Raw genomic sequence first — 26,045 nt, forward strand, 5'->3', positions numbered from 1 at the left:
ATGCAAAAAAGATCATCCGTAGCCAACAATCGACGCAAAGTTATTTTGTTGCATGATAACACTCGACCGCATGTCGCGAAAAGCGTGAAGCAGGTACTTTTCGAGCTTGAATGGGAAGTTCTCCCGCATCCAGCGTACTCTCCAGACTTGGCACCGTCGGATTACCTTCTCTTCCGATCGATGCAACACGCACTTACGGACACACACTTCTCCAGTTACAACGAAGTCCAAAAATGGGTGGATGAATGGATCGCCTCGAAAGACACCGCGTTCTACCAGGGATTACCCTGTTGCTAGAGATGGAAAAAAGTAGTAGAAAATGGAGGAAATTACTTTGATTAAGGTATTCATTCATCTTCCCTTCTAAACAAATCAATTTTAGAGACGAAAAAACGCCAGGAATTAAGTTTAACGCATAATATTAACCTCGATAATGCCTCCTAATTGAGCAAATCAATCGAGAATATTCAAACGTCCCACTTAAATTTGCCGTTAACGCACGGCCTACACTTATCGCCTCTGTAATTTCTACAAAGAACAATATTTTTCATGGAATGACAATGATCTATCGTTGACAATAATGGCTATGTATATATTGTACATATATAACATTGCATCAAGGAATATTTGCCTCTTTGTCTCCATCGACTTGAAAAGGAAGGATAATGCTTTAAATATAAACGCTCTTGAACATATAAATGCGTGATAATATGTTAATTCAAGTAAATGTCATAATGCGTTCGCAGAAGTGTCACTTCTCGTGAGGTATGTGGTCAGTAACAAGAACTTTTATATAATATACTTTTTAATATATTTTTATAATAGGTATAATAGCAAAACAAGCGATAACGTAGATATATAATATAATAATTTGCGAGATATTTTATAAAACAGAATGTTAATCAATAAATATTGTCAAAGAGAAAAATCCTGATTTAATTATACTTATAGTGATTGATGTTATATCCGTGTTACATCACGTTACGCATTTTATGAAAAATGACGTCAATTACGATGATAGAAGAGAAACATCGAACAATCGGGCGAAAGTGTAATGATAATGAGAGCCTCGTCCACCTCTGACTCGCTGCTGTCTTTATTGCGCATTGTTAAGCGTAGACATACCATAGATAAATTGATCGCAAGGTCGGAATCTTGTAGGCGCGAAGATAATGACAATATTAATTCGTTAGGTAATCAATTGAGATTGCTCGCAAACGCCTTGACATTCTTTTTTTTTCTTATGCATGTGCTAATTCACCAATCAACGAATAATAATAGTACTGTTTAAGTATAAAAACAATACTTAGTTATCAGTATAAAATAGTACACAATTTTATTATCATAATCTATTTTTAAAAGAAAAAAATATAGGCTTGATATACAATTATTGATTAGAATATATTACCGCGATAAAGTTATTTTCTAATATGTAAGTTTTTAGTATTTGTTAGATATGTCTTTTTATGAAATGACGTAAAAGAACAACTTAAATTTTACGCTCGTAGAATTGATATCTTTTTTTTTCGGATTCTCGTACTTTTTGTTTTCCATGTCGCACTTTCGTTACCCGTATCAGCGACACGGTAATGGAATTTACGGGTAGGAACGTGCTGACGCATTTTTACTTTCCTGGCCCTTTCTCATCCGCACCGTAAAAATTTAATTGTTCGTCGAGTGGCCAAATTAGATAGATTTTTCCGCTCACTTTATTGCAGTGTCTCTCGGTGCGGAAGATAAATGGCGAGTCTCTGGTAGCAAGGCATTTATAACGTTTGTACACGAATTTTATCATTGAATTAATAAAAATCTCTTGCGAATCAATCTGACTGATTTAAAATATATATTGCATATAATAAGTATTTTGCAAAATATTTAGACTTTGAAAAACAGAGAAAATTGTGTTTTATTAAATACTTTATATCAATACACAAATATATGTATATAGATATGTATCATGTGTAATTTGAATATGTTAGAAAAATATTCTACAATTGCGTGTCAAAAAGATATCATATAAAGACGTCATAACGGTGTCTATTAGATAGTACATGTTGTCTGATATGTTGTATCAGAATTTATATTATCAAGTGTTGAATAAGTCAGAGGCTGTATTCTGATACAGCATGTGACTTTATCGACACTGGGATCGGTACACGAGAGTTTGTGAGACAGCATGTGGCGTCAACTACGGATCATACTGGAAACGTTGTAAGAACTAAGAGTTGATGATAGTTAAAACAGAAATCTTCTATAATTAAACTATATCACGTAAAGTTAACAGCGTATATATAATTAATTTTATTTGATAATAGTTTTAATAAATTACATTTAGATAACATGTTGACTCTTTAATTGATTTTCTTCGCATGTATCAGAGACATGTACTTAAAATTTAAAACATTGGAGAGAAACTTCTTTATTAATACGAAATTTATTATAATATTTAAAAAATAAGAATCATCAACACTGAAAGAGTTTATAATTTTTGCAAATTTGGACAACTCAATAAGCTATTAAAAAATTGCATCGAAAATTTATTCACGATAAATTGAATTGATTTTCACGTATAATATAGCTCATAACCTGAATATGTATATGAACAATATATCAAAAAATGTTATAAACGTTAGATTCAATAATGGACAGTTCTTGAGTCATGATGCATTAAAGATGTAAAACTTGTGTTCTATAGTACCTATATAATTATTAATTAGCAAAGCTCTTAATATGTTCAGAAAATTCTTCGAAATGTACCTCATTCAATTCTATCATTGTTCAATTCATTTGAAAGAAGAATATTGATACAGAAAATATTATAATTATTTTGATGTTCTTATTTTCGATGTTATCCGTGCGCGCATATGTGTTTGTGCACGTGCGCTGGAGTGATGTCGAAAGTAGGAGTCATTAAAATCATTTTCTGTATCAATACTGTTTTCTTTTAAATTAATTAGAAAATTATGCGACCGAATTAGACATTTTGAATGATTTTCGATACCTATGAAAACTTCGCTAGTTACACTATAGAGCGCAAGTTTTACGTTAAGCACATTTTCTTTGATATATCTTATCTAGCTTATCTCGAAAATTGTTATATTGAATTTGATGTCCATGACCAGATTATAAACTACATTATATGTGAAAATTGAGGTGAAAACCAACTCAATATTAGAATCAAATTTTGCTTAATTAATTTTTCACAATTAGTACAGAGTTCTTTGAGATTATTTATATAATATACATTTCTTGGGAATTGTAGAATATTTTTCTTGTGCAACAATATTTTAATAATACATAATTTCTTTCGATTTTTCGAAATGATGGACGGAAATGATTTTTCATAAGTAGTATATATAAGGTGATATCTCGTTAATTATCACTGATAATTATCGTGATGGCATCGTAGCCATCACGATCGAAGTATCGTACCAAACTCCCCACATTCTTTCGACGCGTGTATCCTCGTATAGTATACTCTATTAACGGTCGTACACCCCCTACAAGGTAGGCACTTGAAGATCACGATCAGATCGTCGTATATGGTCGTCCATTCGTTGGATCATTGACCGTGCATGAGGTGATACCGTACTCCTCGATTTGGAACTCATCGCACGTCCGTGCGCACAAGCAAATTAATTTCTACTTAAAGTCCGCTGAAAGTTGCTTCTTCCGTGTTTCACCTATATACGTATTATATCATTCCGTCTATCCTTGCCCGTATGTTCGCACAATTGACCGATCAGTTGACCGATTAGCGTCGCGTGACTTTTGCGGAAAGTACTTCCCTGTTTAATGATCTCGAGGGACTTTCGTTATTCATTAAGCGCTCGCTTTTTGCTCTACCTGAGCATCCACGATGGTGATCCGTATTATTGATATCTGTAGTTTGCCTTGGTTTCAATGCGCATCCAATTGCGAAAATCTGCGTGAGTAAAGTGAAAACTATTGTATACAGATTCCTCCAGATTTGTTAATTTCCACATTTTACGAACTGATATCTTTTATTATTGCTTTTAGATGAGTTTTTAAATTGTTAATCTGTCACATAGGTTTCTTAAATGATTACATTTTATAATTAACTTGCTTTTAATTATTAATGAATGATTTAACAGGTCAAATATAAACATAATTTTATTTTGTTAATTATATTCTTTCTAAAGAAAAATATGTATTATTTAGAAAAATCGTTCAAAATTTTTTGTTTTTAATGTTTATGCCTTATAGGTTTCTTTTTTTGTTAGTATCTAGCCCAGTAACAAATGTTATCTTGTTAAAAACAAATCACAGAGAAGAAATTAACAAATAACATTGGGTTAACTCATCGGTACTCTTCGAGTTAATTTCATTGCGTCAACACATAATTCGTGGCCAGTCTCCACTCTTAAATCTCACTTCTTTCCCACGTCTTACCGGCAAACCTTCATCTATCTTTCAAGAAAGCGACGTAATATTATCCCGCCTAAATGCTCATAGTTCTTCCATTTTGCGCTAAGTGGCTTGTACGGCGCGGTAGTCTTATTCTACAAAAATTTATCCACTTGCGGTTAATTTATGAGTGCACAGCAGAGGCTATTTCTTCGTTTACGTAAATAGCCTGATGTGTACCTAAGCATATGATTAATGAAGATACAGACCTTCCTGGAGAATATTGCAGTACTATTAAAAAAACAATATTGTTGCAATTAATGTTTATATTTTAATGAAAACTTATGATTTATATCTATATTTAGTCGATAAATAATTAGAAACAATATTGCGTAATATTTTTGTTGATCTGATAATAATATTTCTCTCTCCTGTCACGTTTTCATACTTTTTAACATAGCTGATTGACAATAGAATAGAAAATTTGCTACGAAACATATAGAAGTCCGCATGAGATTCTGCAATGTCACGAACAACACATCGCACAATGTATGGCGCTGAGAAAGAGAGAGAAAGTGTTGTAACATAACAAAAATTACACAACGAATTGAATAACCGTCGCTAACACGATTTTACACTTGCGAATTGATCCTCTCCCTTCGATTTGTAACGATAATTGTCAGCGTACATGATGACGACTTTTCCGCACTGAGAGACAAATGTTTGGTATTTGTAACTATAATTACATATCACTATAATTATGATTAATACTACTATAATAATAGTAACAGTAACTATGTATATAGTTCTAGCAACAAATGTATATAGTTGGCAACCTAAAATGACTATAATTATAGTTGAAATTACCATAAAAATGGTTAAAGTGACTATAATTTTATAGTTATATTTGGAACCAACCATAAAAATATATAACTATAATTATAGTCATTTTAGGTTGCTAACTATATACATTTGTTGCTAGAACTATATACATAGTTATTGTTACTATTATTATAGTAGTAATAATTATAATTATAGTGATATGTAATTATAGTTACAAATACTAAACATTTTTCTCTCAGTGCGTACTATCAGTTTGCATTTTCTTTGTAGCCGAGATACATAGCGACGATATGTTGCATTGCCTTGTATTTCAACTTGCTAGAATTGAGCATCTTCTGCGGTTGCATAGTCACGTACTCTCTGTCTGTCGACTACACTCTGGTGTTGCTGGCTCTCTCTCACTAGTTCGTTCCTCTCCGTGTACTATTTCTTCGTGTCATTGTCTCAGGGATGTAGCAGTATATTTCGATTCCCTTTTTCTGTTGACAGAAAATATCATTGAATCTCGAGTTGCGATATTTGATTTGATAGAATACAAATAAATGATATGTAAATGTATAAAAAGTATAGGTATAAACGTATGGTATACGCATACACATCATGTATAAGTATATGAATTATTTAATTCATTATTGCTTGAGGAATTTAATTGATTATTGCATGCTTGTTTATAATAAAATAAAATTATTAATTTTATATAATATATGTGATTAGAAATTATATTTTTTAATATTTATTTTTATACATAAATCGTAAACATTTATATAACATTAAGAGAATTAAAAATATTGGCTACGGATTAATTACTTGATTGTTAATTATATATAATTATTACGATTTTAATTAATTAAAGGTATATTGTATATAATCGAATATGTTATTCTAATTCGAAAAAGAGTTAAGAACACGGAACAGGTTAAAAGAACAGATACATATGCAAAGATTTTTTTATAAAATCTTTTATAACATCGTTCTACATTCATTTACAATTATCTTTTTCTATTCTAATTTTGAGAACTTTGTGCATGTTAGATGTCGCGTTTAATTTATAGGAAAAAAAATGAATATCGTGTTCAACTAACGCGATATCCATGTTTTTCCTATAAGATTCCTCGTTACTGACAATATTATCTTATACCATACTTTCCAATCACACGTGATTTTCACTTCCGCACCTCGCGCTTCATCTTCGTTGCTTTACCTATTACGCTTGTCCTGTCTCCACATCATCTTTTTTACTTCAACTTATTCGGTCTTACCAAAAATCTCCTTTTTTTTATTTTGAGATTTCTATTCCGATAGTTGATTCATGTATTTGTTTTTTTTATCTTCACGACCGAGAAGCGTGAAGTGTTAGAGAAAGAAAGATGTTCGTTTTGTGATCAAAATAAAAAATTATGAGCAAGAAAACCTTTTCATTTTAAATTAAATATTATTGTTTATATAATATTAGAAATCGTAAGTATTTTAATATTTAAATAACAGAATTTAATTTTAATGAATATGAAAATAATAAATTCTATAGTAAAAAATTTTGTATAAACTGTATAAGAGAACAAAATTATGATAGGGGTATAAATATCTTTTTTTAGAATCGATATAGATATACATTTTATAAATATATTTTTTTTTTTCACAAACGCCATAAAGTAAAGATGACGCAGAAAAAATTATTAGCTATTATTCATTTGTTATTTTTCAAATTATAAACTTAAGGTTGCATTACGATATAAGTAGGGAATAATTATGCATATTGCATTGAAGATATGCAGTTTATACGAATTATACCACCTCCATCTAGGCAAGAAGTGACTTACTGCTTATTATAATTATTACGCATAAATTATACAGTGCAGTCATCCTACGCTACGCATCAATACGGAGTTTGAAACCGTACTCACATCAGTGAGTGAATTAATACCTGTCGACGATATGTCGGAGAGATATAAGCGCTTCCAAGGCACACCTTGTAACTTCGTGCATGATATCCTGGAAGTGGCAAAAAAGCTTCATCAGCCTACTTGATCGTAGCCAAAGTTTATGTTTCGAACGATATACGTAACTGTGAACTATTTACGCTGTTCTTCTACTAATTGCGACGCATTAAATCACTCCCATCTTCCGCGAACTTAACACCGACACTAAACACGGATGCTGTATAATGAGAGGCAAGAATTAAAAAAAAATAATAGCCTGTTATATTAAAGAAAAAATAAAAATTTTGTAACTATTAGTAATAACAAGTTTGGTTATTACTTCGATTAAGGAAATAGAGAAAATGTTCCTTTATCTGTAGAAATATTGTCATGTATAATATTTTGTTGACATATTTGGAAAAGTATAATTAAAACTATTTATATTTTTTATTATTATAAGACAAAATAATTGTTTGATAATATAATTATGAAACAAGAAAGAAAAAGATGTATTAATTAATTGCTTATCTGCATCATCTTGATATATCGCTTGATATAAGTTTTTAAGAAATTATAATGATTTTTTCAGTACTGGGAAAAAAGATTGTAAAAAAATATTAAAATGCTTCAAATAACTAAAAATATCAAAAAATAAAAAGTAGCAATTAATTCTTTTCTATAGTTTTAAATTTTGCATTTCACAATTCCAGTTCTCTGTCGGCGCGATGCCGAGAGAGTTTGTAAAACGTTTAAATAGTATTTGCAAATTTATTCCTAGGCGTTGGTGAGAGCATTCCTGGCCTGGCGGATCCTAGCGCGGAATTTCTATCTCGTGAACAAACGCGCGCGCAAGGTATGGCAGATAAAGGGAGGAATCGCGAGAAACATCGGCATGGTTACTTTAGACCGGCGTTGCTGTATTTCTCGCTTTTTTCTTCTCTTTTCTTTCTTTCTTGGCCTCTTTCTATTCAGGACCCGTCGTCGCGATGCAAATATGTTCGATGCAAATGCTCGTTCGCCTACGGAGAGCGGAGGTAACGGAAGTGGTAGCGCGTACGCAGCCGTAGATTGCGCACTCCGTTATATTTCCTGTCTCCGACGCCGTTCCGGTGTCTCCACACGTGCGTTCATATCGATTCACGTGTAATTCTCCATGTAGATTCCATCGCCGACCACCCGGGCCACTGAGCCGTTTTTAAGCCCAGAATAAGACGCGTTTCTAGCTCGCGCGAACTTTATTGTGGCAAACCTCCGTTGAAGTGCAAACTAACAATAAGTCTCGATAGTTACTCATTGATTCTTACAATATTGCGTTAATGACTGTTATATCCTGAATAAATTGATTACGAAAACGATTGAGCCAGTCATCAAATTTTTTAAATATTGTTCCTTATGCACAAGTTTAGTAGTAGAATTCATTCTCTTTTTTTAACTTTTAAACAATGTCAAGCGACATTTTTATCTTATATATGAGCCGTTTATTTTGAAAGTGACCTAAGTCCGTTAAAGAAAAAATGTTGTTTATGACAGCTAACTTCAAGTTGTACACGCTACTACAAAGGTCAACAACAAAACATTGAAAAATGGACTTAGGCCACTTTCAAAATAAACGGCTCATATATTACAAACGTAATTAAATTTATATCAATTGTGACGTTAAATTTCATTAGATTGTATATTTGGATTTCTTTTTTTAAAGGCAAAAATAATAGGATATAAAAGAGGAATAAGCTTTTATATTTTTATATTTTTTATTTAATGAAGAATTGCATTATACACTGAGAGAAAAATGTTTGATATTTGTAAATGTATTTATATATTACTATAATTATGATTATTACTACTATAATAATAGTAACAGTAACTATGTATAAGTTCTAGCAACAAATGTAGGGTAAAATCAGGGATTATGGCATAGGCTACTAATATGGAATAGTGGCTTATTTTTTAAACAAAGCATTGCAACCTGGCGGCAATCGCTGAAAATTATTTCAACTGTTACCAAACATGTCATAACAAACAATGAACTCGGTCCGACCAACCGTTTTGCTACAATTAACATTTATTCATTTTCGTTACGTCAGAAGATTCGGCAGCTTTTTCTAAAAAGTGTTCTCACAAATTGAAGGTAAGTTTTTTTAATGCTTATATTGCACAGACGCTTTTAATAATGTTGCATGAACAATATTATGCAGATTAATTGCTGTTTCAAACTTGTTTATTGCTACGGAAAGACTTTATTTGTCATATGACGACATGCAGGTAATGTGGAATACATCGATGGTTGAGAATAGATTCCATGCATATAGCAACTTATTCGTGATCAGATTAGGTTAGGTTAGATTACAGCATGCATTCTATATCAGTTTATTTGCGATTTATCAGCTTATTTGCGATTTTTTATTTGTCCATGCGTAATAACGTTCGTAATGATGCTGTTATATTTTCTGTGTTATTGTACAATATATATATATATATATATATAAATTGAACAGTTTTCTATTTTTCTTGATCAGTTTATGTAAATAAACAAATTTGGACTTTATTTATTGTATTATTTATTACTAATCAAAATTTCATCGGTATTCCATATTACCTACATCCCATTTTTTAGACCCCCCACCCCATTTTCTCACTTTTAACTTTTTTGTTAATATTGACGTTGGACTTAAATTTTGGCGACTTTCATTTATTGGATGTTTTAGCTAACATATTCCTCAAGAGTTCTGTGTAAATTTGAAGTCTTTATATGCATTCATATCGGAGCAGTGTTAATTTAAAAAAAGCTATTCCATAATCCCTGCTTTTACCCTATACATATAGTTGGCAATCTAAAATGACTATAATTATAATGACTATAATTTTATAGTTATATTTGGGACCAACCATAAAAAATATGGTTGGTCCCAAATATAACTATAAAATTATAGTCACTTTAACTATTTTTATGGTAATTTCAACTATAATTATAGTCATTTTAGATTGTCAACTATATACATTCGTTGCTAGAACTATATACATAGTTACTGTTACTATTATTATAGTAGTAATATTATAGTAGTAAACATAATTATAGTGATATGTAATTACAGTTACAAATACCAAACATTTTTCTCTCAGTGTACATTTTACAATAATGAAAGATTAATACGATTTACAACTTTATAGTAAGCTATGTGAACACATGTAAATAGAATCCGTTGGAAGTGCAGAGGAGAGGCCAGAATAGTTCGCTCTAATTTTAGATTCTGTTACCGAGCAAGCATATGTACCTTCAACGCATTTCGGCGTATTATGTTCGACGGTCCGGAAATAAAGTCGCCTTTCAACGTTGCGCGAGCGAGCACCTACACGCGACGACTTCCGGCTGGATCAACGTTTTGTTTATTTCTATGTTATCGCCGTAACTTGCTCGTCACGGCACGCAGAGAATCACAAAGTAGAAGCGTTTAGTTGTATGTACTCAATGTGAGGAAACTATGTGAAAGGAATACTAATCCGTTACGCGTGACATTTGTACTTTCATATCATATTTCCCGTGCAAAGTTCCAAATGCAAAAGTGTTATTTTTATGTTAGAGTCAATTAACGCTTCTCTCAGACCTTTATTATTCTTGGCCTCTTTTTGAAATTTCAGCCAGCGATCCTCTTTTGCACCATCAAACGAAAATATCTGATATAGTATTTCATGCACAATTTCCCATTTTTTAATAAAATACGCCCCATATGTATCACCGAGGTCATATAACGTAACTTTATAAACTTTTTCTATTCTATGGAATATGATTAATACATTAACTGAAAATTACGTTTTATCGTATTTGAAAAAGTCCATTATGTTAACACATCGAAAGTTGAATATCTCGAATCTTTTGAAGTAGGGGAGACCGGGGTTGATTGTCAAAATGCTTATAACTCAAACAGGATATGGCAGAAAAGTCTCTTCTTTTTACTGTAGATTGCTGATATAATATTAACTGGTTTTGTAAAATGGTTTGCACTATAAGCATTGTATATATTATTTATAACGATTTTTAATTAAATGAAGTTGGTGAGTAAATTTTTCTTATTACCTATTTTTTGTTGTCTGACAAATCTTTGGCATTATTAACCGTGATATCCCTGTATTCGTAGAAAATGACATGTCTTGGAAGATCTATGCTACAATTAACCCTCGAACGACACACTTATTTTCGGTACCTTTGGACGACACACATGGATCATTCGTCCCAGCTTTATTTAAAATTAAGTAACTTACTTTTACAATATCATGAATTCGCGAGTAATATTTTTTTTAATACCTAAAGGATGTAGGTATATTATACCGTATATATAGTATTTCAAAATCAGGCATCCATCTTTTTTTTAAATCACTAATCAAAAACTGTGACAACCAACCTCCGGTCTCCCCTATATCATTGTCTCTTTTCCGCGATGCTGATTGGTTCTCGTCATGCACTTACTTTGTGAACGGTTGTCATTGCATTGATAACTGTTTACGTCGTTTACGAAGTAAGCGAATAAATTTTGACAAAAAAAAAGGTTATTACAGTGAGTTATTATAGTACAGTTTAATAGTGTCAAATGCTAAATAGCACCCACATAGTGCACGCCTATTTTGTACTAGCTCATAAAAAAGTTGCGTTAGTAAATATTATAATTTCTAATTTTAGTATTAAATGTAATATCAGGATCTTGTAAATTTTTATCGCATATATTAATATTTTTAAAACCGTATTATTTACCAAATGAAAGCAAATTAAATTAGAGAAAGCACATGTTTTATATAACCGGTTTACAAAATTTCAGTTTCACCATATCGAGATTAAATCGTATTCGTTCTGCTTTTATATGATGCATAATATTGCAGTCGCATAAAATACGCGAGCAATATTGCGTCGAATGCATTCTGATAATAACAATTGCAATCGATATAAACTATGTCTGCACACAATCCTTTCGATTTGAATATTTTAAGAGAACTTTTTCCTGTGATTTGATAAAAAATTTTTAAATTTAACATTAGTAATGGTTGCTACTAATTTCAGTATTTATATTTTTTATCTTGCTTTTTGAAATTACAATAATGATCATAAAATCTTATTCATTATTATTTTTTAACACGATAGTGCTAAAATAAAATATATTTCGTAAAATATTTGGCACCATTATCTGCAACGTATTAATCTTCGTATTATATTAAATAAAATTATATTTTTTCAAAATAATATGTATAAAATAATTTAAAATATCCGTTACTTTTATAAAACTTTGATTGCAGCTATGTAAAACGCAGATATATATTTTATATTAAAAGATTACGGTCTAATAACGTTAATAGTTAAAAATTAACAATTTATTAATATATCTTTGTGCATTTACAGGGTGTTTGATAAGTAATTTGATAAGTAAAACTCTCGCACAGGAAGTAGAACGAACTAAATCATTTAAAAAGTCCTGAACCATTTTACAATATATATTTTCGCAATTGTTAATAAGATATTAAATACTAAAAATCGCCGAATATTGGTTTCCAACAATTTTTTATTCAAGTACTATCAACTTTACAAAAAAACACCAAGTGACGAAACTTGTTTATTTTCTTTTCGTAGTGTTTCGAGAATTTTTTCTGAATTTTTTATTACCGCATTTTCTCATGTTGGTAAAAATAGTTACCAATATAAGAAAATGCAATACAAAAAAATTGACAAAAAATTCTGAAAAGAATTTTTAGAGTTCTATGACAAGGAACTAAACAATTTTTGTGTCTTGCTGTTTTTCTGTAAAGTTGATAGTACTTGAATAAAAATTATTGAAAACCAATATTTGGTAATTTTTATTAATTGATATTTTGTTAACTATTGTGATAATTGCAAAATGGTAGAGGACTATTCGACTCAGTTTAGTCCGCTCTATTCCTATGCGAGAGTTTTATCGTTATTTATCAAACATCCCGTACATGACTGTTTTCCAACAATCGCGAATATAATTGTTTTCCTATTTATTTTTTCTAAAATTCAGTTTTAATTCTCTTGATTTTAAATATTACTCTACGTACAACAAAAATTTAATTGGATTCATTGATTCACCCATTCTATTTTGATCTACTTTCTGTTCTCCTTTGCTGCACTTATCCAAAGTGCGTTGCTGCTCCTCTTTTTTCAATATAGCTTGTAATAGCGGTGGAATACATTCGTCTTGAAGACCGTTTCTTTTGGAGCGACAGGCCTCGTATCTTTCCAACTGATAGATGGGAATGTTCTTTCCGTAGCGAGTGAGCAACTCTTGCGAGCTAGGCAAGTGCGATGTATCCCCGGAAATCTCAGGCGTTAAGCAAGCACGCCTAAAGGCTACCGCCGACTTCTGACACGCGGATGCTTTGTCCGACTTCGCGTATTCTATCTGCGTGACCTCACTTCGCAGTATTTGCTTTGAAGGCAGACGTTGAAGTCGTTGACTATCGAGACGTTTTTGCATCGTACATCTTTCTGTCGGTGAAGACTTTGCATGTAATGCCAAAACTTTAGTGGGAAAGAAATCGCTGCAAACATCCTTGGTTGCTGATCGAACTGGCTGGTAACAACTGGATGAACATATTTGTTTCTTGTATCTTCTTGAGAATTTCTTCAAGGAACTTGGTATTTCGAAAGGATCAAAACCGTTCTTACATGTTATATGAGAAAGTGGATCCTTCATCTCTGGGAAGAACAAGATATCAATTTTCAAATCTGCTTTATCTGAACGTGCAAGTTTACAGTCTGGAAGGGAACGGCGTGTTACTTCCGATTTCGACTTTCGACGTGAAACACTTTGTTTTGAAAGAGCTCCTTTACAAGAAATCTTTGTTTTTTTAACAGAAATCTTAGAGGAATCAGTAGGCTGAATAATTTTGTAAGCACTATCTTTTTTTAACTTTGATTCTAAATGAATACAGTAATTAGTTTTATCTTTGCTTATCTTTGTTGAACACTGAATAACTCTAGTCAAAGGACCCTTGGGTGCTGGAATGGATTTGATAAAAATCATTGTCTGCTTAGATGATTTGTCATCATCGTAATAAGATGCCTTTACAATCTTTTTTGATGATGAACGATGCACTATTTTAGAGCTTGAGTCGCTGAGTTGCATTTCGTGCTTGTCGGTTTTTAGAATTGCAGACGAAGCAGTTTTTACCGGTACTTTTACTTTATCAGTTAGAGCTGTTGCGTCACCAATGTGATCATGAGATTTTAAAATATAAGTTGTTGGAAGTAAGATAAATCTATCTCTCCCAAGTTGAAAAGTATCAATCAAGCTATCTTGTTGTTTTGCGTCTTTGCGTTGCGGTGTCACTCTGAAAAAAAATCGCAAATTTTAATAAAAATTTCCTTTGCGATTACTTAATTTGTGCATACATCGTTCGAATCAAATCAAGCATATAATAGGTGTATGTATTATATCAAATATCTATAGAGATACACATATTATTTGTTGCTATGTATAAGTTATAAAGTATTACTATTTTGAATATTTTGATTCCGTTGTTTTTCAGCTGTGATATAGGGTAGGATTAGATATTATGAACACTGCAGGTAATATGAGCACCCTTTATATTTCTCCAACAAGCGACACTGCGTAACATAGTAATCATTACATCTTTGTTTAACATTGGCGAACAACAAGGATGTAGCAATTCACTGTGTTACACTGTATCATCTCTTGTTGGAAAGATCCCACAAGGTATTTCACTTACATGTCCAAACTTCAAGAGTGTATAGGGAATCGATAAACTAAGAAAAAAAATCTTTCATGGATATATTCGTTTTTGCTTCGTTTTGGAGAAAATTGCAAAAATAGACAAAACGTAGTTTTGTACTCATTTATTACTTATTCATTTACACTTATTAAAGAATACGATTTTATTATTATTTTACGTTCTTCAAGATGTCAAGTTTCGATTTTTTATTCGATCAATGTATCAATTAGTTTCACGTGTTTTTTTATTTTCGAGAACTTTCTCGAGAATGAATCGAACGACGGTTTCATCTCCACCACGAAAGAAAAGACTGGTTGCTGCAGCAATTTAGATAATAAAACATGGCATAACATTTTTAAATGACTGCAATAGTCAATTTTTTGTTGCAGCAGCCAATTTTTGGCCGTGTTAACCTATCCGCAATGTCAATATATGTAGGTATAATACGATTTCAATAGGTTAACGCAACCAAAAATTAACTGCTGCAGCCAATTAAAAATGCTATGCCATATTTAGCCAATATTTTCTTTCAGTAAATTAAATACGAATTCCGTGCGGTTGCTATAGTGTCAGCTGACACCTGGATGATCTGGACCACCGGTCGATCGACTTCGACCTGGCACCCTAGCACGGTGCACTCCGGCGGATACTGCAAATTGTGATGGTAGATAGGTAGCATATATGCAAGGCTGCGAGACTATCGAATCAAATAACATATAGCTCGTATCGTATACTCAAACTTATAATGTCTTTATCTCGCGATAGTCCGAATCTTTAGAAATCTCTACTTTAAATCCCCCCTTAGCCACACCTTCTCTGATAAATTTCGCGTTAAATGTCGCGGTCTCCAATCGCGGTCCAAATCGAGAAAGAAAAGAAAGACTCGGGACCTTTGCGGTACGTGGTAAAGTTTCCCAAGGTCGCAATGCTCGCTCAGGTTCGAATTACGCGTCTTGTATCGCTCGGCGACTTCGACCGCTGACTGTGCTGCCTGTTGCCGACTTGTTAACCGGTGGAGAGATATTTTTTTTACAGAATATCTGCTTGCAATCACATTACGTTGGGCAGCTTGCATTTTGCACCGCTTCGACAAGCGATAAATCCAGTTTGCATTTACCGTCGCATAATTGAATAATGTAGCAACTATTTTTTATTATGGATAACATTCTACATTTTTTTACAAACAAGCTAATCTTTAAGGCTTGTACAGACTTATATGTGTTTCACATTTATAATCGAAACTTTGCGTAATATCGAAAATACAAAATAACTATATGTATAAGAAATAAAAAATAAATAAATAAAAATAGTTAATAACATCATCAATTTAAAAGAATACGTTCAAAACGTTGATATTTTAATTGCTGGCTATATAGAAAATAATACGCATGACAGAAGTGGTGGCTTCATGGTATTTACTTATAGCGTGCGTTAAAGGGTAGAGAAAAGTATACGCGAGGAATAAGAAAGCGTGGTAAAAGAGGTAGAATGAGGGAAATAAAAAAGGGAGGCAGCTGCTCGAAGAAAGGAAGAAGATATGCAGAAGACAGAAAAGTAGGAAATATGGTAAAAAGGCAAAGAGAGCGTGGTAACGGGAGACAAGTCTCTCTTTCATGATGACTCATTTACGGCTACGTACGTCATTGCGAATATGGAGACGAGTCTGTGACATTTCTTTCCCGACGATTTAGCCTGCAAGCGAAATACAGAGATGTCGTCCATCGTCCGGTCTTTTTTGTGGCATTGCCAAGAGAATGAAAGGAATCTCGTAATTCATAAAACGCTGTTTCTGAATGAATGGCGCCATTCAACATTGCTGTTTGAATATTTGTAACTGTCAAAATCTTACAAGTATGTGCAATATGATGCAGCTTTGTTTAATATTAATACTTGAGTGATAATTGTGCATACAATTTTATTTTTAAGGATGACCAAAGATTCTAAAATCTTTTATGTTATATATATAAAGTTAAATACGAAATAATTACAATTAATTTTCTTACTCGAGATCGCAAAATTTCTTTCACCGTTTACTAATCTTATCACAAATGTCAGACATAACTTCGGTTTTCGGATCTTGCCTAAAATATATAACATAACATGAATATATTATATATGAAAAAATTTTGGCAAAATAGATATGAAAAAAATAAATATGAAAAATAGATATGAAAAAAATAGATATGAAATATTTAATTTTAAATGTTAATTGCGCGAGAAAGAAAAAATTCTATTATAAACTAATGACTGAAAATGGCACATACAATGACTATGATAATCCTCATATGAAGGTGTAAAGCCGGAATAATGCGTGACAATGCCAGTCACGAAAGTTGCTTCGCGGTACGTGATCACGAATGCGATTCTCATTGTCGAATGCTTACGAATTTTGCACCGGTCACTAAACTGGTCCGTTTGTCTGTCCGTCCGTCCATCTCTTCGTCCCGTCAATCGATTCAAATCCCAAAATAAGCATGCTACCCAATGTCCGGCAAGCATATGCAAATCGTTCCACTACTCCCCTATGAAGAAAGAAGCTACCGACATTATGTTACAGCTGCCCTCATTCGGCTCTGTACAAATTTTTTCGCTCGATTTCATATGACTGCACGCCCATAATGCATCCCACTTTAGGGTCTAATAATGAATAATCATTTTTAACAAGGGGAACGACGATAACGTGCAATTTTTGTATAGGGCTATTATGAGTGTTGAACACTAATAGATCATTTATGATGTACGCTAAAATATTCATTATTATCACAAGGACGTACATCATTTTTTAATGATTCATAATTTTTCGTCATGACTTGTCATTCCACGATGATTTTACGACAATTTACATAGATTTAATTTTGCGAAAATTCGCCATCGAGTAAAGATTTAATTTTCTGTTCCAATTTCGTCTTTCTATTTCTCTATATATTGAAAACTTTTAAGCAAAAATTATTACAACTACTAAACATACAGGTTAATGTGGGTAACTTTGCCGATCGTTTCGAGAACTTTTGTCATCTTGTAGAAATCTGCTTCACTTCTCCGCGCTCTTCGTTGAAGATTTTTAAAGATCTCTTTAAACCGTTAATTTATCTATTTTGTAACTCCTGAAACTTTGTGCATTGTAACTGGAATTTTGACACTTCGTTATCACTTGAAGTTAACCAAAATTAACAAAGCGAGAACGTCTTTTCGAAATGAACGAAAATAAAAAATCGAGTTTTTATTTCCAAATTCGATTTACTTAAATTATCAGTTCTATTCTCATCCGTTTTATTCACCACTTAAATCTTTTTACACTTAAATCTTTATGTATTGATCTTGATTCATAAGAAAATACTTTTTGGAACGCAAAGATACCTACTTTTTTCATTCTGTAGATAATTAGAAAATATTATTCGACAAGTTTAAAGATAAGTTCGGCATCAACCGGGCAAGCTCGTGTTTAAATATTGCAGATAATATCAGCTTGTCGTGGCATTTGTTTATTCAAACAGCGCAATGGACAGCACCTATATGGTTTCGTTCCGCTTGAACAGTAGAACAAGCATAAAAGCGACTTCGCACATGCGACAAGCCACAGGGCCTTTCGCTCTGCAGAAAACGGGAGCAATGGTCGATGTCGACGTCGACAAGTTTATTCGTGATTCTTGCTCTTTTGTATCTGAATAACAAGCTTTACTTAAATTGATTTAATTTTTATGCAAAGATCATATTAGAAGGTTAGTTCAGAATGAATTATAAAATTTATAATCCAATATCTGTATATTAATGAATTGTCATAAATTGACAGATTACAACGCAGGATTTGCTGATTCAACTATGACCTTCTTTTATTTAATCATTTTCTATTATAGTTTTTATAGGTAGGTACTAAGAAGAATTAATAGTAGTTAATAATATATACTTATTGGAATTAATTTAGTTTTTAATTAAAAACTAGTAGGAAGAATCTATAAACTATCTAGTACATGATATAGGAAACACGGAATTAAATTTGAGGTTTAGTCTCTGAACAAATTGATTCTGTCGCTTGTCTACATCGCTATCATCACCTTAGCCTGTCTTCGAGCCATCTTCGTCATCATTCTTCTTTTGCCAGCGTTGTCAAGACACGACAAGGTGGCGACTGCAAAAAAAATGAGGAATGAGAAAAACGAAGGATGTGGACGGTGACGCTCGTTGAGACCTCGCCTACACGCACTCCGCTAAGGTCCGTCTTCCCACACGTAATTCATGTTCCTTCAATGTTCATCCCTCGCGCTCCTTAATCTCCTTTTCTCTTCTCTCCTTTCTCCCCTGTTTAATCTCGTCGTAAAATCCGACGTTTACTCCCTGCGTACGGTCGAGGAACCGGAATTGAGATAGCGCCACGTTAATTGCCGCCGATAATAGGATGCGTAATGGAATGTACGGTCGGTGAATCGCGCCGCATCATTGTACACCACAGCTATAATAATTACGTCGCACTAATCACGTACCTATACGTACGTATATTTTTTTACTAATCAGTGATGCAGTAAATGTGACCTCAAGAGTTATAAGTTTCAATTGAAAATAAAAATTTTTTAATATAATATAACTTTAGACTTGTGTGGTATAAATACGGAAAAATGATTCTATATTTATTTGCAAAGATATTTTGTTTTTATATCTCCATAATATACACAAAACACGCAAACATAAATATAATTTTTGTAGCAAAAATTACCAGAATAACAAGGATTTAATATATACTGATAATTAGTTTACTGTTATTATCGGAATATATTGCATCTATTAGCTCCGATCGTCTAATAAGGTAACAAATCGAGTTTATATAAGAACAACAAGGAAATATCTTCACACTAATGTATTTTTAGCACAAATATTGTATATGTTTGTCCATCGATATATTGTATGTTATGCAGGTTTTTTCTTTGTCTTCGATATTCATGTATGCACTTATTTTCAAATTATTGTCGATTATTAAATTAATTGATATAATTATAATAATTATATTCTATATATCCAAAAACGTACGCCACGTATAGTTCGTTAATTCCTTATACTTGCGTCGAGTTTCGCTGTATGAGAGTACCGTATGGGAAGTTATGCTTAACATTTAATCACTTCTGAGATCGAATGCAAGACCGCGATCTTGTAATTTCCTGCAAGCAATTACAATTTTTATGCCCGTACTGATGTGTGTAATCGCAAGATTTGAATCGTATAAAAAGTTTACAAACACATGCAAATACACATTAACAGAAAAACGAATATTTTCTTCTCATATCTATATTAGCTATATTTTTAGCTTGTTACGCAAATTATAATCTAATTTTAATGAAGCGTAGGCAAAATAATATCAAGCAATATCAAAAGTAATATCAAAAGAATATTAAAACGTTTTACATTCAGTTTATTTGACTAATATTATCGGTGATAAGTTTCTATGTATCGTAAGAAATAGATATATTTATAATTCCCCATTTTTATACTCTTCTGATTTGCACGTTGTGATATTTTATCAATAAATAATCACGTGGTTACTGATATTATTATCTATATTACACGAAAGCGCAAAAAAGTAGATTAAAATATTTCTCAGTTTCATTGGTCGCATTTCTGTTATAATTAGATTGCTTTGCAATATATTAGTTACTTTTGTATTTATATAAATAATGTATCATTATTTTTATTATACATCTACTACCATTGTTGTGATAATAATGAAAATTTTATTACGATAAACGAATCGTATATATATTGCGACAATTTCTCATGTCGATTCATGTTCTTTCAATCATCATTTTCTCTAAGCATTCTATTAGTCTCGTGATTAGAAAAAGAGTGTTTAATTGCCATATTATACTAGGATCAGTACTGTCTAACTCGTTTAAGTACAGGTCGTTAAGATTCCCTGTCGTGCACAGCGGATGTTGCGAACGTCAGCTTTAAAGGCACGTGCTCAGACGTCTGCTTTCGGTGCGAGGGAGATAAGTAGAGACGTCGAAAACGTGCTTGTAAATGCATTTCCCAGGCAGCACTGTCATAAAATGCTAATTGCATTATGCACCTAACAAAAGGTTGAGAAATGGAAAGGGACAAACGTCCAACACTCGTCGTGTTTTTTCCAGAGTTTACTACGTTTTAAATAAAGACCCGGTGCACACAAAGTTTCTGGTCACAAATTTTAATTCGTGGGAACCGATACATTTTTGGTCAAAAAGTATTCGATTTCTGTTGCTAACGCAGAAATTCAACGCATTCTCAATAACGAAATCGATTTTCTCGATAATGAAATTTTCTATACAGAACTACCCTTATTCGTTACAATAAATTTGAAAGTACGAATCCGACCGTAACATGCAAAATGAAATTTCCTGTGTGCAGCGTGTGGGCAGCGCAAAGAGAATCCGCAATCCACGAGATTGCTCGCTTTGCTCGCTTTACAATCGCATCCGTACACCCGGCTCCGGGTCATTATTCATTTTAAGCGTCGGCGGCATAGCACGTCAATCTCCACGGAGGATGAGGAAAGCGCGTTCAGCGCCAGCGCCGGATCTTGCGCATTATTACAATTAGTGATGTCGCAAACGACACGAACGATCGTGTCTCACGACATGCGGAAGTTGCATTGTGACTCGGTGTAAAAATTTGTGACTTGAAAAGTATACGCAATAGGCGGCATACCTGAATCAAAGATGCAATAATGCAATTAAAAATCTCAAATTTTTACACTGTGAGAAAAATGTTTGGTATTTGCAACTATAATTATATATTATTATAATTATGATTATTACTGCTGTAATAATAATAATAACAATAACTATGTGTATTATAGTTCTAGCAACAAATATATATAGTTGACAACCTAAAATGACTATATAATTATAATTATTATAACCATAAAATAGTTGAAATTACCATAAAAATGATTCAAGTGACTATAATTTTACAATTATATTTTGGAACAACCATAAATAGTAATATATAATTCTCTCAGTGCATATTTCTGAATATCTACGAAAAATTTTGTTCGTTTTTTATGATGAGAATACATTAAATTATATTTGTGTTATTTCTTTTTAACATTTAGAATTCGTCGATCTATTTGAGTTCAGTAAAATAATTTGGAGTTATGTTTTATATAATACGCAGTTATTAAATGTCAGCGAAACTTTGAGCTTACTTTCTCCTCGCAATTTACTTAGTTGATTATGAACGATAATTACAGTATTGATTATATATACGAACATAATCATATTAATACATATTGCGACATCGATAAATCTATAATAAAAATCAAACTGGCTTCAGTTATAAGAGTGAAAGGAGTTGCTGTAGAGGGTTGCTTTAAAATATGTACAAAAGACATACGATGGAAACATATATAAAAGACAACATATATGCTGATCTATTTTTATATGGATTTAATAAAAAATAATTTATGCATATTGATCATGAATATGAGTACACAGACATAAAAAAAATTTTTTTATCCAAAGATTAGACCATGGTATTTCTATGTATTTTGACGCTATAAAAGCGAATCCGATGTCCAAATCGCTTCATCGCGTAACAATTTTTTTTCTATTAACGGAACATAGCTCGATTCTCCAATATATTAGGAAGGTGATTTAGTTTTGAAGGTTTTGCAAGAGATGGCATTAATGTCAGTGTTGTCGAAGACAGCACAACTATTGTTTCTTAATATTACTCCATGATATTTAGTCGTTTACTAACAATAGATGCAGTAAATATCGTGTTTATACCATTAAAAAAATGGAACTTTTCGACATGTGTTGCTTTTGTTTTTTAATCCGAAGAAAATGGCTGAAGGTCATAGAACTCTGATAGAAACTTATGGTGATGTTGCTCCAATTAAGACGTGTGAATATTGATTCTCTCTTTTCCATCGATAAAAAAAAATTGTAACTTGAAGGAACAATTTGGATGTCGGGTTTGGTTTCAGAGCGTCAAAATACATAAGAATACATAGTCTAATCTTCGGATTAAACATTAAATTTTGTTTTGTGTGCCTGTGTTATCTATATTTATTACCAACGAGATATAGGTATATGAGAGAGATTGTAATTTCATATATTGTTTTACAAAAAAGATATTGATGTTTTAATTTTTACAATTTAAATTTCCTTAAAAATATTACTAGATATAATTAATATTAATATATATAGAATTTTAAATATAAACTAGTTACACAATTTTTATACATTTTTTGAGTTTACTTATTAAACTCTTTAAAAAAGTCATATAGGTAATGCGTGAGATTAAAAAGTTGATAAAATTTATATCTAACAATGAGATATAATGAATCATATATGCAACTTAATAATTTTATACGCGTTATTTAGATCTCCAAAGCATTTATATGTGTAATTTATATTTATCTCATGTAAGAAAATGAATTTTTTGGCTTGCCTGATAAAATATAAAGAGAAAAAAATCAAGAAAATTGTACGAGCTAGTAGCAGATATTTAACGCGTAGAAGTGAAGTTTTCACACGAGTTTACTTTCAACGAGCATTTCGAAGAATTATCGCGTGAACGCACATGTTTTCCCCGATTACGATTAGAATAAATTATAATTGTGGAAATAGAAAGAGAGACATTTGTGAAAGCAAACAAATGCATTATCTACTGAAACGCTATATGAACACAGTTGAAAGGGCTTCTTATTTTTTAAACAACAGTTTCGAGCGAAAACATGAGATAAAGATCATGAAAATTTCATGTAATATTTTTTTAAATGAAAGTGGCGTTACTGAAGTCGATCTCAAATCATGATAAATTCTTTATTTAATTTGTAAATGAATTTTAATTATACAGCATTAATCTCTCTCTCTCTCTCTCTCTCTCTCTCTCATATTTTGCACATATTTTGTCTCAAAGAAAGTTGCATTTCGAATGGCAAGGATATTTGAAATTTGAGAGAACTTTTTATCGACGAGCTGATCGTGACATATAAATCGTCCTAAGCCATCTTAGAGACTGGTTATCAAGGAACGAGAACGTGGTTTTGAAATCCGAACGGTTCACACTGAGCTGACGTTATTTATCGAGTCATATCCTTTCTCAGTTCTTTTGACTGCTAGCCTTGAAAGCATTTCTACGTCCGCATAAATTCGGCAGTATGAATTTTTAAGCTAGCAAAAAGCTTGAAATTTTTATTATTTTTTTTCTCAATTGAAATATTTGGTAATTTTGTCCACTAATGATTGTTACTATGCAGAAAAATTTAATAGAATTTGTGGAGATGTGACGTGAGTCTCTCTCTCTCTCTCTCTCTCTCTCTCAAACTCCCTCCCTCCCTCCCTCCCTCTCCCTTTCTCTTTTAAGGAAAATATGAGATATAAATAATGTAGTTATTTTCTATGATTGAAACTGGAAACATATAAACGCTAATGTAAAAAAACAAGCAATAAATATTAATGTACATAAATTTAAGATAAATTGTCAATTACTGAAATTTGTAATCTTTAAACGGTTACTGACTTTTTTTTTAAACAGTCTTGCAGAAAATGAAAATGACCGTAAATTATCGATTTTACGCTGATTTTGAAATGGAGTGGCTTGGAAGAGGTAGTAGGTGAAGAAACAGTTACGAACGTGTTTAATTGAGTCATAAACATTTTCGTAGATATATTTTATCATGGAATTAACGCTATATCAATGGTAGAACGGTCACTACATTGCAAAGTTGATCAATCGGTAACTAATCGAGGAAAAAATACATTTGAAATGAAATAATATCGAGTGTAAAACTCAATGAAAAAAATCGTCTCACTATTATAAGTTTGTATCTCACTCATACTTCTTATTTTATTATTTTTAAAAGATATATTGTTATTATTTCCATGATGTTAGACGGTACTTTCCCATATGTACGTACAACAATACTACGAAAACGTGCATGGTTTGTTTGGCGCATACAGCATTAATCTCTCGAGGTCGTAATCAGGGTTTCTATTTCAAATAGTGGAAACATTATAACATCGCACGCTCGCATAACAATTAGTGCGTCGTTACGTAAGATATCCCGCAGTTGAAGTTACCTCCCTTATCATTACGTCTTAATTATTACAGGCGATGCTCGTGATCCGTCCGTAAAACACTTTCACATTGTTGCAATATCGCTAATCACATGTAGAAAATAAATAATATGCTTGTACATCTGTTCAAATTTATTGAAAATAGTGGAGAAATTTTTGTTGTGCAAAATCAGGTCGAGAAGTAGATACCTACGAGATAGTGAGTTGATAGATTTGATTCACGATAACGGAGCTCACTTCAGTGGCATATTTCTATGTAATTTATTCTAAAGTACAGACTCTTAATAGTTTCCTCGCTAATCGTCAGTTAAAATTGGCGACACTTGTAGAAGCGATTCTTGGTTTTTTCTCACGCAGCACTAAACATCGTTTCAACTCTGATCTACCTCTCTCTTGTTTTTAACAAATTACAATATAAAAAATTTACCTACATATTACATTTGGAGAAATTGGTATCGTAAAATAGAGTAACTTTGGAGACCAAATTGTGATAATACCCAGAATGCATGTTAAAATTGAGATATAAGACATCTTAAAACCTTCTTAAGGGGATGCTGGAGGGACCCAATTATCGACATTGCAGTTTGATAAAAATCTTCGAATTGACTAAATGGAATAAAAAATCCTTTTACAGGATTAAAGTAAAATACTAAAATAAAAAAAAAGTTAAAAAGTTTTTTATTTTTTTTTTGCGATTTTAGTATAACATCCACTGCACCACATCAGGATTTTGCGTTTACTTTAATCCTGTACAAAGATTTTTTTATTCCGTTTAGTCAATTCAAAGATTTTTATCAAACTGCAATGACGGTAAATGGATCTCTTCAGCATCCCCTTAAAGACATATAAGGACATATATAACGTTTTGTGTCCTAATTTCGGACATGCACGCGTGCTGTTTAAACATACATTTTTCTAAATTTGAGCCAAAGTTATCCTGACTGAGTCAATGTTGTTCTAACTATGTCAAAGTTACCGTTTTACGGTACAAAAACGAAAGAATTATACCTTCTTTATTTAAAAACTTTTGTTTCTCTGTAGTTTTTTTTTAATAGAGAGAGAGGGGAGGGGGGGGGGGGGGGGGGGGGGAGAGAGTTGTCATATCTTTAGTATTCAGTCTTGTTTCCTTGGA

The 26,045-nt window shown here is 32.1% G+C and overlaps 2 protein-coding genes across 4 annotated transcripts in view; one reads left to right on the top strand and one right to left on the bottom strand.

Annotated features, from left to right (window-relative positions):
- Positions 1-26,045, top strand: part of raskol (Ras GTPase-activating protein raskol) — a 152,708-nt gene that overhangs the window by 42,771 nt on the left and 83,892 nt on the right. Inside the window, exon 1 of one of the 3 annotated variants that reach the window (XM_018515724.1) lies at positions 16,436-16,446. The exons of the other annotated variants lie outside the window; for them this stretch is intronic. The gene's annotated coding sequence lies outside the window, so the exon portion shown is untranslated. Of the gene's footprint in view, positions 1-16,435; positions 16,447-26,045 lie in introns of those variants that run through there. 3 annotated transcript variants of the gene reach the window in all.
- LOC108766433 (uncharacterized) lies at positions 13,011-18,012 on the bottom strand. Its single transcript, XM_018515730.1, has 3 exons — positions 17,830-18,012; positions 13,696-14,459; positions 13,011-13,647 (listed from the first exon to the last, which is right to left on the bottom strand). The coding sequence occupies exons 1-3, from the start codon at positions 17,874-17,876 to the stop codon at positions 13,172-13,174; spliced, it is 1,287 nt and encodes a 428-aa protein (XP_018371232.1). The 5' UTR covers positions 17,877-18,012; the 3' UTR covers positions 13,011-13,171.

The sequence above is a fragment of the Trachymyrmex cornetzi genome, unplaced genomic scaffold (assembly GCF_001594075.2).
Source record: "Trachymyrmex cornetzi isolate Tcor2-1 unplaced genomic scaffold, Tcor1.1 scaffold59, whole genome shotgun sequence".
NCBI classification, from domain to species: Eukaryota; Metazoa; Arthropoda; class Insecta; order Hymenoptera; family Formicidae; genus Trachymyrmex; species Trachymyrmex cornetzi.

What these genes read in the sequence shown, in the direction of transcription:
- LOC108766433 (XM_018515730.1), bottom strand. Translation starts at nt 17,876, where the DNA reads ATGACAAAAGTTCTCGAAACGATCGGCAAAGTTACCCACATTAACCT. An exon ending in AAAGTTACCCACATTAACCT is followed by an intron (nt 14,460 to 17,829) that starts GTATGTTTAGTA and finishes ATTTTTTTTCAG; the next exon opens with AGTGACACCGCAACGCAAAG. An exon ending in ATCCAGTTGTTACCAGCCAG is followed by an intron (nt 13,648 to 13,695) that starts TTCGATCAGCAA and finishes TTCCCACTAAAG; the next exon opens with TTTTGGCATTACATGCAAAG.